Below are 13865 nucleotides of genomic sequence, written 5' to 3'. Positions count from 1 at the left end.
TATTAAATTTAATGTTTAAGTTATACATAGATTTTATTTTCCACGAATTAATAAATTAATTTTGGATTCCACCATTTAATAAATCATACTTCCGTTAACAAAAATACCTGCATGTGTTCCTAATTTACCGACTTTTCTTATTCCATAAATGTTGTCCACTATTTATTATATAAAAATAAAAACTATTTTAAAGTTGTGGTCTTCTTCCCTTCCTATTCAAACGCCCAAAAAACATGCAACTCATAACAAAAACTTATGAACTTATGGTGAATACTACACATGCCACCATTTTTGTATCAATATCAAAACACTATAAATACTTCCATCTCTTCTTTATATCTCTCATCAAACACTCTTGATTTCCATCGTATATTCATATAAACAAACACCACTCCCACAAACAAAATGAACAACACACAGAGCGCTGGTTTTCAAGCTGGTGAGGCCAAAGGCCAAGCCCAGGTTACTCATCCTTATCTTTATTGTTTCATTACGAATATTTGAATTTATAACCTTTTCGAATTCATATAATAATATAATATTTGATTGTATTTTGTTATAATTATGTTATTAGGAGAAAGGCAACCAACTTATGGATAAAGCTGGTGCAGCTGCCCAATCCGCCAAAGAATCGGTGCAAGAGGTTCGACTTTTATTATTTTTACAACCCATAAAATGATCATTAGAAGAAAAAATAAATGAATGTCTTAATTAAATATTTTATGTTATGATTAGTATATTTTAATTAATATGTAAAAAAATATTGTAGGCTGGTGCACAAATGCAGATGAAGGCATCAGACGCAGCTGAGGCAGTGAAGGATGCAACCGGAATGAACAAATCAACATAGATATTGATTTTCGGGTGCCACGTCATCAACCATGATTCCATCATTAATATCGTTCTTAATAGCTCACCTATATGTCGAGTATCACGATCAATTACTGACATACCAATGTTTATGATTAGTAATATTTGATTATTTAACTAAGAAATAAAATGGTCGATGAAAGTATTAAATATTTGTGTGTGTATGTTGTGGTATCTCCTCTCTCCTCCAAACACTATGTTCAAAGTTGAACTCCATTATACAAAAAATGTAAAGGCGTCCAATCTTATCGTACGAACCCCCAATATAAATCGGTTTTAGAAAAATTTAAAGAAAATAGGATTATATTCTATAGAAATTGGTTCGTAAAAAAAATTGTTCTTATGAGGCATACTTAGCTAGATTTTAAGCATTTGGTTTGATTTCAACTATAGAAAATACGATTCCTAAATATCAAACTGGACTATATAAAGTGTGTGTTTATAAACTTTATATGATCCACACTGAGATATACAAAACCAACTCTTTAACACAATGACATGGTCCATATGCATTTTTCAGTTGAATTTAAGAATCGGATGTTACAAGATTTGGTTCCTAATGTGCTATCGATTTCTAATATGTTTTTCAAAATTCTACATAGATCTATTTGAGGTATCGTTTATAGCCTTCCACTTTTGTAAATAACAGGATCCATCACGCATAAACTCCACATAGATCTATTTTAAAGTGAAGATGATTCGGTTCATTTTGAAAAATATAGATCATATACTACGTTTTACTAAACTAAACTTATGAAAGTAAGCGACTACGGTTAAATGACATTGGAAATGTTAAGAAACGATTACTATTGACTTTCAATTTGTAAAGTTCCAGATAGAGATGATTTTAAATGATTAATTTTTTTTTATTAACATTAAAAGTTTAGTTAATGGTTACGTACATTAGAAACAATTTAACTGATTGATCAACTATCGTATAAGATCCATTTTTCTCACAAATACGAAACCTAATCATTAATTGGAAATGATTTATTTCCTTTTACACCAATATGGTTTTCATATTCATGTAAATGGCATATGCAAGAGCACTTTGTTATTCAGGTTTATCCGTTTGTCAAAATTCTCAAGAACTTAGTTAGTACCACTTAAACGGAAAAGGCATTCTTTGAGAACCGATCTTTCTATTTCAAAAACAAAGGTTTTAGGGTAAAGGTTTTAGTCCATGCACATACATCTTATGGAGACGATCTTCATGGTTAATTACAAGAAAGTGATTTGTTCTCATATCATATATATTAACAAGCTAGGAAGTGATTCATCCTAGTATCGAGTTGAAGATATTAAAGCTTTGATTGATCAAGTTGGAATTATCATTTATTATGCGTGTTTTTATTTTACATACCATTGCCAACTTCAAAGTGTGTCTCAGCTATCTTATGTTGAAATGTTGTGTTGTACTACCCAATGATCCCTTTATTAAGCAATAATCTCAATTTATTGTTATGTTATAGTAAAAGTTTATTGATCAGCTATTGCGGTTTTTGAAATTTATTGTGTTGAGATTATTATTTTCATAATATAATTTCTTGTTTAATATATGTTCAGGTTTACAATAACGAACAGGAGTCTTTGTATATATAACATATTCAAACATTAAAAAAATAGTTTTATTTTTAAATTTTGTAATAAAACCGCAACATTTTTTTGAAAATTTTGAGAGGGATTTGGGTAGAAAAGGCTTTTGATAAGATTCCAATTTAATATTGATTAATCAAAAATTACCTCTGATGTAAGCATTAGCCGTCATAGACCAAATGGTTTCTAGCCCAACGGTATCAGATCATACTCTGCCTCCTTGAAGTCAAGGGTTCAAGTCCATGTGTATGTTTTCAACAAAATATGTGTTTGATCGAAGATGTTTTGTAAATTGATTTTAAATTTTTTTTTCAACAAAAAAATATATTTTATTAATGACCTTGTAGGAGAATTTGAAATTTTAGGATATTGGATAAGATCAGTAGTTAAGATCAGTAGTAGATAAGGCCAACAATCTTAACCAAAATTCAAACCGCTAAAAAGCTTTCATAACTCTAAAAAATTAGTAAGTAATCATCGATTAGGGAAAGAATCAAAGAAGCACTTCAAAGTTATATAGGTGTTTAGAAGCATTAATAAATCTCAAATAAACAACTTCAAAGAAGATTTAGTACATGCAAAAAAGCGTGTACATCGTATACATACACAACTTTCACAACAGTAAGGTCCCTCGTCCCTAAGGCCATGAGGTATGTTTTTGAGATTTTACGTGTTAAAGGGCTGCCACATCATCATCAACCCCTTTTCACCATCCATTCATTATAGGGTGGAAATGGTATTCACTAGTGAAGAACTAGTGAACAACCAATGAGAATGCATTCATTTTGGAGGTAACCAATCAAAATTCTCGTAATCATCCGTGAAACTATTTACTCCACACCACAACTACACTCATTGGGGGTGGTGTTCACGTGTGAACATCCCCTCCACATAGATTCCACATAGATATTTACGTGTATAAACACCCCCGTACCCCATGGCCTAAGGGACCTCCTATGTTAACCCGAGGGACATAGATTGTAACACCGTAAATTTTCAAACAAATTTTTCATTTCAAAATAAATTATTTTCATTCAAAACAAGGCATAAACATTTCTAGTGTCATATCAAAATACAAGTCATCTAAATCCCAAGATCACAAGACCTCCTTTAGTGTGTACAGATCACGCCGGCGCCTTCCCACGGTCCTCGCTAATACCTGAAACACATACATAACAACTGTAAGCATAAATGCTTAGTGAGTTCCCCAATATACAACTTACGCACATACGCCTTTCCAGGCCCTGACCTTCCGGTCCATGTGTCTCAGGGGACTTCCGTCCCTGCTGGGTAAACCTTCCGGTCCTACCCACACCGACCTTCCGGTCCACAACACTACGCCTTCCGGCCCATAACATAATCGCCTTCCGGCCCATAACATATTGTCTTCCGGCCCATATAAACATACATAGCACGCATAACAATTAACTTATCACATATAGCACGTATATCACCTATCATATCCGACCTTCCGGTCACACAGTCAAACCCTTCCGGCTACAGTATAGTGAGAAGACTCACCTCGTGAATGTCGAAAGCTAACAAATCCCGAAGTCACTCGTACTCGATCCGCCGAGCTACAATCTCCCTATAACATCATACATCTCTTATTAACACTTTTATCTTCTAAGTTTGACTATCCCTAAGAGGTCAAACATAGGTCAACTCTGGTCAACGGTCAACGGTCAACTTGACCTGACTCGGCGAGTGCTAGGGCGACTCGGCGAGTCTAGACGTCCTCACCAATTCTCTAAAATCCCCTTTCTACTCGTCGAGTATCCTCCTTGACTCGACGAGTTTCTCCTGGAAGAATCGCGGGGCCACCCCTACTCAACTCGCCGAGTCTGAAGAACAACTCGACGAGTTCCAGTTAATCTTCAAGCTACTCGCCGAGTCTGTTCATCGGACTCGGCGAGTCCATGCCATGCAACCGCTCAAACTGCTTTCTAAGGTCAGAACTGCTCCGACCATTCATAGGTATGGCCTTCCTAGACCGATTCATCACGTAAGGTCCTCATTTTGGTGCTCATAATACACCCCATGACTCATAATTTACATTTTGACCTAAGGCATAAGGATTCCAATCCAAAACCTCCATTGATTCCCGAAATGCTCAGGCATGGGACATTCTGGACTTCCAAAGATCCCAATACAGGGTTCCAATCGTTTGGGGAACTAAGGTAACACTCAATCTAGCCACAAAAGGGTTCAATAAACCCTAAATCCATATATACATCAACATAGAAGGATGCAACTCGAAATATTACCTGAATGACGTGCTCTCTGTGTCCCCAATCCTCAGAACGTGGCTTCTCTTGTTGTTCCCTTAACCAAGCCTCCTCCTTTTTGCACAATAACACTTCCAAGATCAACAATGGTCTTTTATCTTGCTCTAGGTGCTCACAATCGAATTAGGGTTTCTCTCAGAGGACTAGGGTGAACAATGACGGCCATAAGGTCCCTTATATACGTCCCAAACCTGAACGGTTAGGGTTTTCGCTAAATAGCACAGACTCGCCGAGTCCATATCCGGACTCGTCGAGTCCAGTCGCGAACCCGCGACCAGTTCCGCGATCCTACTCGGCGAGTCTAGGCTCCAACTCGCCGAGTCCTCTCTTAAAACACCCAAAATCATAAATATAACAATACCTGAAATTCCGGGCTGTTACAATTCTCCCCCACTAGGACTAGACTTCGCCCTCGAAGTCTCACTCTGAAAATAGCTCCGGATGCTGCTCCCGCATCTCACGCTCCGGCTCCCAAGTCATTTCCGATCCCTTCCGGTGTTGCCACTGAACCAACACCAAAGGTACCTCCTTGTTCCTCAGAACCTTGATCTTCTGATCCCTGATGGCCACTGGTCTCTCGGCATAATTCAGGCTCGCATCCACCTGAATATCCTCTAATGGAACCACTGTCGACTCATCGGCTATACACTTCCTCAATTGCGACACATGAAAAGTGTCGTGGATCTGCCCCAACTCTGCTGGCAACTCCAAACGATAGGCTACCCGGCCTATCCTTGCAATCACACGAAATGGCCCAATATACCGGGGTCCCAACTTGCCCCTCTTCCTGAATCGAATCACTCCTTTCCAAGGAGAGACCTTCAGGAGAACGAAGTCACCGACTTGAAACTCAAGCTCGGATCGGCGTCTGTCTGCATAACTCTTCTGTCGGCTTTGGGCGGTCAATAACCTCTGTCTAACCTGCTGAATCTACTCTGTCGTCTGAAGCACGATCTCTGTACTGCCCATCACTCTCTGACCCACCTCTCCCCAGCAAATGGGGGTCCGACACCTCCTACCATACAACAGCTCAAAGGGTGGCATACCAATGCTCGAATGATGGCTGTTGTTGTAGGAAAACTCCGCCAAGGGTAAATACGCATCCCAGCTACCCCCAAAATCTAACACACACGCTCGAAGCATGTCCTCCAGCGTATGAATCGTTCGCTCGCTCTGACCGTCTGTCTGGGGATGGTATGCGGTACTAAAATGCAATTTAGTACCCAGCTCCTCATGGAATTTCTTCCAGAATCTGGAAGTGAAGCGCACATCACGGTCTGAAACAATCGAGATCGGCACCCCATGCCGAGATACCACTTCTCTCACATATATCTCCGCCAACTTCTCCGCTGAAGAACTCTCACTGATGGCAAGGAAGTGAGCGCTCTTCGTCAACCTATCCACAATCACCCAAATTGCATCGACTCCTCTGACAGTTCTCGGCAATTTGGTGATGAAATCCATAGTGATCTGTTCCCACTTCCACTCGGGAACCTCCAATGGCTGCAACTTGCCATGCGGTCTCTGGTGCTCGGCCTTAACCCTACGGCAGGTCAAGCACCTCTCCACGAACCATGCGACGTCCCTCTTCATACAGGGCCACCAATACTCTTTCCTCAAATCCAAATACATCTTCGTAGCCCCCGGATGGATCGAAAACTTCGACCGATGAACCTCTTCCATCAGAGTATTACGCGTACCGCCCACGAACGGTACCCAAATCCGACCCTGAAACGTCATAAGCCCTCGTCCATCCTTAACGAACTCTGAAACCAACCCAACGACCCGCTCTCTCTTCTGCATCTCTGGTCGCACAGCCTCGGCCTGTGCCCCACGAATAGCATCCAATACTGGAGCTATCACAGTCAATCTCAAACATACATCTCGCAGTGGAGTGCTCTCCGCCCTGCGGCTCAATGCATCGGCTACCACATTAGCCTTGCCTGGGTGGTACAGGATCTCACAATCATAATCCTTGACCACATCCAACCACCTCCTCTGACGCATATTTAGGTTGGGCTGATCCATCAAATACTTCAAGCTCTTATGGTCCGTGTATATCGTACATCGAACCCCATACAAGTAGTGACGCCAAATCTTGAGAGCGAACACTACTGCCCCCAACTCTAAATCGTGTGTGGGATATCTCGTCTCGTGAGGCTTCAGCTACCTCGATGCATATGCTATTACATGACCCCTCTGCATCAACACTGCACCCAGCCCCGAGATCGATGCATCGCAATATACTACAAAATCCTCCATCCCTTCCGGGAGAGCTAATACCGGGGCTTCGCACAACCTTTGGCGAAGTGTTTCAAAGGAGGTCTGCTGCTCGGGACCCCATGAGAACGCAACACCCTTCCGGGTCAATCTGGTAAGCGACACTACGATCTTGGAGAAATCCTTAATGAATCTCCGATAATACCCTGCCAATCCAAGGAAACTCCTGATCTCAGAAGGTGACTTCGGCACCTCCCAACTCATCACCGCCTCAACCTTGGCCGGATCGACCAATATCCCTTCCTGATTAACAACATGTCCTAGGAATTGGACCTCCCGCAACCAGAAGTCACACTTGGAGAACTTTGCATACAGCTTCTCCGATCTCAAAACCCCAAGGACTTCCCTCAAATGTTCTTCATGCTGCTCTCTAGATCTCGAATACACTAGAATATCGTCGATAAAGACAATCACTGACCGATCCAACATCGGCCTGCATACCCTGTTCATGAGATCCATGAACACAGTCGGGGTGTTGGTAAGCCCGAAAGGCATCACCACAAACTCATAATGCCCATATCGCGTCCTAAACGCTGTCTTCTAAACATCCTCATCCCGCACTCTCACCTGATGGTACCCCGACCTCAGATCGATCTTGGAAAACCAAGATGTTCCCTGTAACTGGTCGAATAAATCATCGATCCTCGGTAATGGGTAACGGTTCTTGACCGTCAACTTATTCAACTCCCGGTAATCAATGCACATCCGGTGTGAACCATCCTTCTTCTTGACGAACAGAATGGGTGCTCCCCACAGCGAGCTGCTCGGCCGAATGAATCCCTTCCCCAGCAACTCCTGAAGCTGCGAGGACAACTCTTGCATCTCTGGAGGTGCAAGACGATAAGGCACCTTAGCGATAGGCGCGGCCCCGGAACCAGATCGATACCGAACTCTACTTGCCTCACAGGAGGTACTCCCGGCAGCTCCTCGGGGAAAACATCTGGAAACTCACGCACCACTGGGACCTCCTCAACTGATCTTGGTCTCTCGGAAACCTCCCGCGTATCCATCACATACGCCACAAAACCCTTACAGCCCTGCTGTAGACACTGCCTCGCCCTAGCGGCCGAACAAAAAGCTGATCCCGAACGGGTACCCTCGCCGTACACCGAGAGAACTCCCCCACTAGGGTCTCGTATAGTCACCAGTTGACGCTCACAGTCGATGACGGCGCCGAATCGGCTCAACCAGTCCATGCCCACAATGACACAGACATCACCCATCGCAATAGGAATCAGATCAATCGGAAACTCGACCCCGAAAATCTCTAACACACATCCCCGGAGAACCTCCGTGGCACAAATCACTCTCTCGTCAGCTATAGAAACTCTTAGAGGCCGACTCAACGACTCACGACTAACGCTGATATGCTGACTAAAAGCCAAAGATACAAAGGACCGACTCGCACCCGAGTCAAATAATACTAGAGCAGGCACAGAGTTCACAAGGAAAGTACCTACGCATATCCTAACATAAGCATAACATCTCGACATCAAAATAAATACATGAAATAAAGCATACCTGCCACAACATCGGGCACAGCGCGGACCTCCTCCGCAGTCAGCTGAAAGGCTCTCCCACGAGCCCTCGGGGCCTCGGCCTTCACCGGTCGAGTCTCAGTAGCCCTGGCAGTAGGTGCAGATCCCTGAAGAAGCTGGGGGCACTCGGCCTTCCGATGGCCTGTCTGGTTGCAATGAAAGCAAACCGTAAACCCCTTGGGGCATTCCCTAGCAATGTGCCCCTCCTTGCCACACTTGTAGCAAGCACCAAATCGACATGCCCCATCATGAACCTTGCCGCACTTTCCGCAAGTGCGGCCCTTCGGACCTCCCGTCCTCGAATCGGCGGACTTAGTCCGCTTGGCTGCCGGCTGAGACTGAGCCGGCCGCCGGTCCACCCGCTGAGACTCGGCCTCCTCCCTGGCCTGGGTCTCCAACTCAATCTCGCGCTTCCTGGCATTCGCCTGAAGCTCAGCAAAGGTATGATAGGTGGAGTTTGACACAAACTCCCGGATATCCCTCCTCAAAACACCCAAGTACCGGCTCATCCGAGCCTGCTCTGTGGACACCAGCTCGGGGCAGAACATCGCCCTCTCATGAAACTTCCGCGTGATCACCGCAACCGAATCAGTACCCTGCTTGAGGGTCAAGAACTCCTGAACCAATCGTTCCCTCTCCACCGGGGGAACGTACTCGTCTCTGAACATAGAGGTAAACCCCTCCCATGTCACTGCCGAAATCTCTGCCAAAGTGAAGTTCGCCGTCACGAACTTCCACCAATCCTTTGCTCCCAGACGGAGCTGGTTCAAAGCGAACCGTACCCTCAGATGCTCCGGACATGAACAAGTGTAGAAGCACCCCTCAATATCAGCGATCCACCTCATCGCAGCAATTGGATCCTGCGTCCCATCAAACTCAGGTGGCTTCTGTTGGATTAGTGTCTAAGTCCATAACTATTTTGGTATGTACTTGACCCGATGGTGCATGGTCCTTTTGGGTTGCCTTCACCAAAGCAACTTGATTGGAGAAATGAATAAAGAGAGAGAGGATAATATGATTTATTAATATGTTATAAGAATAATATATTAAAGGAGAAATCATATTTGTTTAATTAATATTGGTCGATAATTAATTAAGAATTAGTTTTGTGATCAAATGTAATTAATTAAACTAGAGGGGTTGATTTGTAATTATGTGATAGTTACAAAATAAGGTAAGGATTATCTTATAAGTATGGTGGAAGAATTTAAGGTTGGAAAGCCTTAGAATTCGAGTATGATAAGGATTCAAGGATTATCTTATTGGTTGCTTAATGGATAATCAACTAGATAAGGATAATGACTGAAACCCTATCTCTACACCTATATAAACAACCCCAAGGTCATGAATTCGGGTATCCCTTCCCAAGAGGTCCCAAATACGAATTCTAAACTCCCTCCTCTCTCTTTATACCTTCTCCACTTGCTTATGGTGTTTGTAAGCCATTAGAGGAGTGACACTTGTGACTCTCTGCTTTCCAAGGTCAATTCAAGGAGGAATTGGATTGTTATTGCTATATAACAATCAAGGTATGTTCTTAAACCTAATTACATGTGAATTCTGATTTCCATATGCTAGGATTAGGGTTCAAAGTCTTGGATTCAAAGTATGTACAATAGAGAAACCTAGATCCAAGCTTTAGGGTTTGTATGAGCACATAGGATGTCTTATGCCCAAAACCCATCAGTGGTATCAGAGCCATGATTGGTTTCTATTGTATTGATGCTTGATGTAACTGAAAATCGTGTTTTGGCCTCACTGTTCGACCTGACTCGGCGAGTCACTCTTGGACTCGGCGAGTCAGACCTACTCGGCGAGTTCCAGAGGGTGACTCGGCGAGTCGGTGCGTCAGACAGTGCTTATCTCGGGATTTCTTGCTGTTTTTGCATTGGGATAATTACCTTATCATGTTAGATTAATATTAATCCGATTATATGATATATTTGACTATATTTTTAATCTAATTGAAGATATTTATCAATTAATAAGATAATTGTTTCCTTATAAGATAATTGATTGATTATTTTAAATAATTTGATAAATTATTTTGCAAGAAATCATCAAATATGGATAATTATGTGATTAAATGTTAATTTGAATTATTTGTTATTTGATCCTTGTTGTTGTTGTGAAAAGTTTCATATTTGGCCCTTTAGGTTTTATAGTTTAAATTTGAACCCCAAAAGTTTTGTTGTTTTGAAATTTAAATAGTTGAAACCCTAATGTTTTGAAAAAGGTTTCAAAACTTGCCCTCAAGTTTTGGAATTTAAATTTTGATTAAATAGTTTAATTTTCATGCATATTTAAATTCTAAACCCTAATGTGTTGAAATGTTTCAAAACTTGCCCTCAAGTTTTGGAATTTAAAAATTGATTAAAAGTTTAATTAGGAATGTTAAATTCTAAAACTCAAGTATAGTTTTGAAAAGGTTCAAATCACACCCTTATGGTTTTATTAACTAATTAAGGTGTTTAATTAAAGAGGTTTAATAAATCCATAAAAGTTTAGGTTTACAATTTAAGTAAATTAAAAGTATAATTGTTAAATTGAACCACCTAATATTTTAAAAGTGTAAAATACACCCTATACTATATATAACATTAAAAGTCTAACATTATATATATGTATGAGTAAAAGTCAGTCTTACCGTTAGTAGGCCTCATTCACGAAGCTGGTCTATAAGGGGTGTTTAAGGAAATTGCCTATAAAATGGCGATTGAATGGGTATCCACTCTTACCCACCGCACTCTTGACCAGTGGAGGGTCGTTAGCCGAATGGGTAGGATAGGACGAAACCTTCCATTATAAGTATAATGAAGTATAAAAGTAACTAAATGTTTTCATATAATTCCCAATCTTAGTTACTTAGGCAAAAGTGAATTGATGCAATTCCATGAAATTACACTTTGTGCCCTTGCGAAGACGTTAGTGGAGCGTGTGTGGTTAACCGGCACACTAAATGGGTCTAAGCAAAGGTAGCAAAGGGTGACTCAATGTTTGTCATAGTTCGGTGGAGCGTGTGTGGTTTACCGGCACATCGAATAGGTGACTGTAACATGTGAGGGCACCATGTAAGTTTGCATGGTTATTCACACCCGCTTTGTGATCCTCGGCATCCCAGTCACAAACAAGAGGGGCATATCGAGATTTAAACATGCCATTGAAAGTTCAATGTATCTCAAAGGATCTAGGAGTTTTCATAGATTTAAAACTTAAATTTCTTTTTCGTTTTTTCATGGTGGAAATTAGTGAATCGTCATTCACTTACCTTCAAATATTCTGCAATTAGGGTTACGGCATCCCTCTCCCGAGTTGTAGAATATTGTGTTGGGTCCTAGCCTTGGAATTTCATTTAGGTGATTTACCAAGGACTCAATCAATCAACTAACTTGAATTCGTTTTCTCCCGTTTTGTAGATGTCAAAGTTCGACAACTATCGTATTCCCAAATCTCGTGGAACAAGCATTCCACATGAAGATGATATTCCACGATTCGATCGAGGATCAAGAAATCATGCTTCACTTCCTCCTCCTCCTCCAATTATTCTCCCTAACCCACAAGATTGTAAAATTGAAAGGTTCAATATCACTCAAGCCCTTTTGGCAAGTAAACATAAAGAAGGAAAGTCGGTGTGTGCACACGTCCTAGGGATGAAGTCGCGCATTGATAGACTAAGAATGATGGGATCCGTTGTTAGTGAAGAGATGGCTGTTAATTGGGTTCTTCAGTCACTTCCCAACTCATATAGTGAGTTCGTAAGAGAGTACTATATGACGAACCACAACGTGACCCTTATAGATCTCACCTATATGCTTATTGCTGCCGAATCAGCAATGGTTTGGCGCAATAGAAAAGCAAAGTTGATTGGTGAATCTGCCTTCAAGACCTCTATGGATATAGACAATGGCAATGAAAGACATGCAATGATCGAAAAATTTGATCATAAGAGAAAGGCGATGTCTGAAGTAGTTCCATGTGTTATTCCAAAAAAAAAGTCAATTTTCTTTTATTGCCAAGAGAAGGGGCATTGGAGACGAAGTTGTCCTAATTACCTATGAGATCTAAGAGATGGGAGAGTCAAAGGTATGACTGCGCTTTAGGTAAAAATCCACTATCTAACTCCATTAAGTTCCTATTCAATGATTCTTAATACATGATGTAATAAGATTACATTTGAGTGTTTTGTAGGGTCGGTGAAGAGAAAGGAAGCTTGATAAGAGAGCAAGATGAATCTAATCACAAGAGATGGATCTCGATCGCATGGACTTGAAGATTAGATTAGAAAGTTATGATAGAGTTGTTAGAAATTTTCTTTTGTACATAGCTTTCAATGGATTTTGCATTGTAAGGACAAATTTTTTTCCGCTGCTTTTATAAATAAAATAAATTTTGTTTGACTTATTTATTTATTTGTTTATTTCCTTACAATGAAATCGTTATGAAAATTGATGTTCGAATATTTCTACAACGAATGGATATGATTCTTAGTTATGTTATGGAAATGTCAAGAATTTACCAAATAGGGAGAGTTTCTCATCGCCCAAAGTTTCAATTGGATAGAAATTTGGAATCAGACAACTTGGTTGCATGATGAATGAGAAATTCATATTTGGAAATTAGACCAATTCGTTGACAAAGTGTCAAGTGAAGGACTAGGAGATCGAGTACACAAAGTTGTGTGTTGATCAAGTTCACCATAAGAATAACAAAGATATTCGTCATGATTTACCAAAGGTTTAGTAAATATGATTATACTTACAAGATTAAGTGTAATTCTGAATTGATTAAAGGGTTTAGATCAATAGCAGAACGAATAAGAAGAATCAAGTAGGCAGAAAGATAAAAGTTTCTCCATTCTAAGAAGAAGGGAGAGTAGCTTTTATGCTTTATGATATGTCTTAGTAATTAAGAACCATATCTCAATTGATCCTCTAAGTGAGTCTTAGTACAATTGTATGTCTAAGAAGAGGAATCAAGAATTGAAGAAATGGTTAAATCAATAAGTCAATCATACTTCGTTCCAATAACAAGTCTTAAAGTTAAGATTGTGACAATGAGTGAAAAGTATTAAAGGTTTATAACATTCATCAAATGTAGGAAGTTGTGATGTCTTGAATAAGACAAAGGTCAACTAGTACCAATTTATGAAGTGTTTTGATAAAAGCTACACTAACTCTTGAATATTTGTTTGTCAAGAAATGGTTATTGACAAAAGAATCGTATATGTCAAGGAGTCAGTGGGAGTCTTAATGGTCTTGAATAGTTTCAAGAACAAATCAAATAAACCTTACCA

The 13865-nt window shown here is 40.5% G+C and overlaps 1 protein-coding gene across 1 annotated transcript; it reads left to right on the top strand.

Annotated features, from left to right (window-relative positions):
* Positions 1–353: 353 nt before the first annotated feature.
* On the top strand, positions 354–1020 carry LOC145100780 (uncharacterized). Its single transcript, XM_079037917.1, has 3 exons — positions 354–462; positions 575–643; positions 770–1020. Exons 1-3 carry the CDS (start codon positions 406–408, stop codon positions 848–850), a joined length of 207 nt encoding a protein of 68 aa, XP_078894043.1. The 5' UTR covers positions 354–405; the 3' UTR covers positions 851–1020.
* Positions 1021–13865: the final 12845 nt, after the last annotated feature.

Source organism: Lactuca serriola, chromosome 4 (genome assembly GCF_051521515.1).
Source record: "Lactuca serriola cultivar US96UC23 chromosome 4, Lser_US96UC23_V15, whole genome shotgun sequence".
In the NCBI taxonomy this organism is placed as follows: Eukaryota; Viridiplantae; Streptophyta; class Magnoliopsida; order Asterales; family Asteraceae; genus Lactuca; species Lactuca serriola.
This window is presented reverse-complemented; position numbering and strand designations above follow the sequence as displayed.

Coding starts and splice junctions, on each gene's coding strand:
- LOC145100780 (XM_079037917.1), top strand. CDS start 406: ATGAACAACACACAGAGCGCTGGTTTTCAAGCTGGTGAGGCCAAAGGC. Junction 463..574: donor AGGCCAAAGGCCAAGCCCAG/GTTACTCATCCT, acceptor TTATGTTATTAG/GAGAAAGGCAACCAACTTAT. Junction 644..769: donor CCAAAGAATCGGTGCAAGAG/GTTCGACTTTTA, acceptor AAAATATTGTAG/GCTGGTGCACAAATGCAGAT.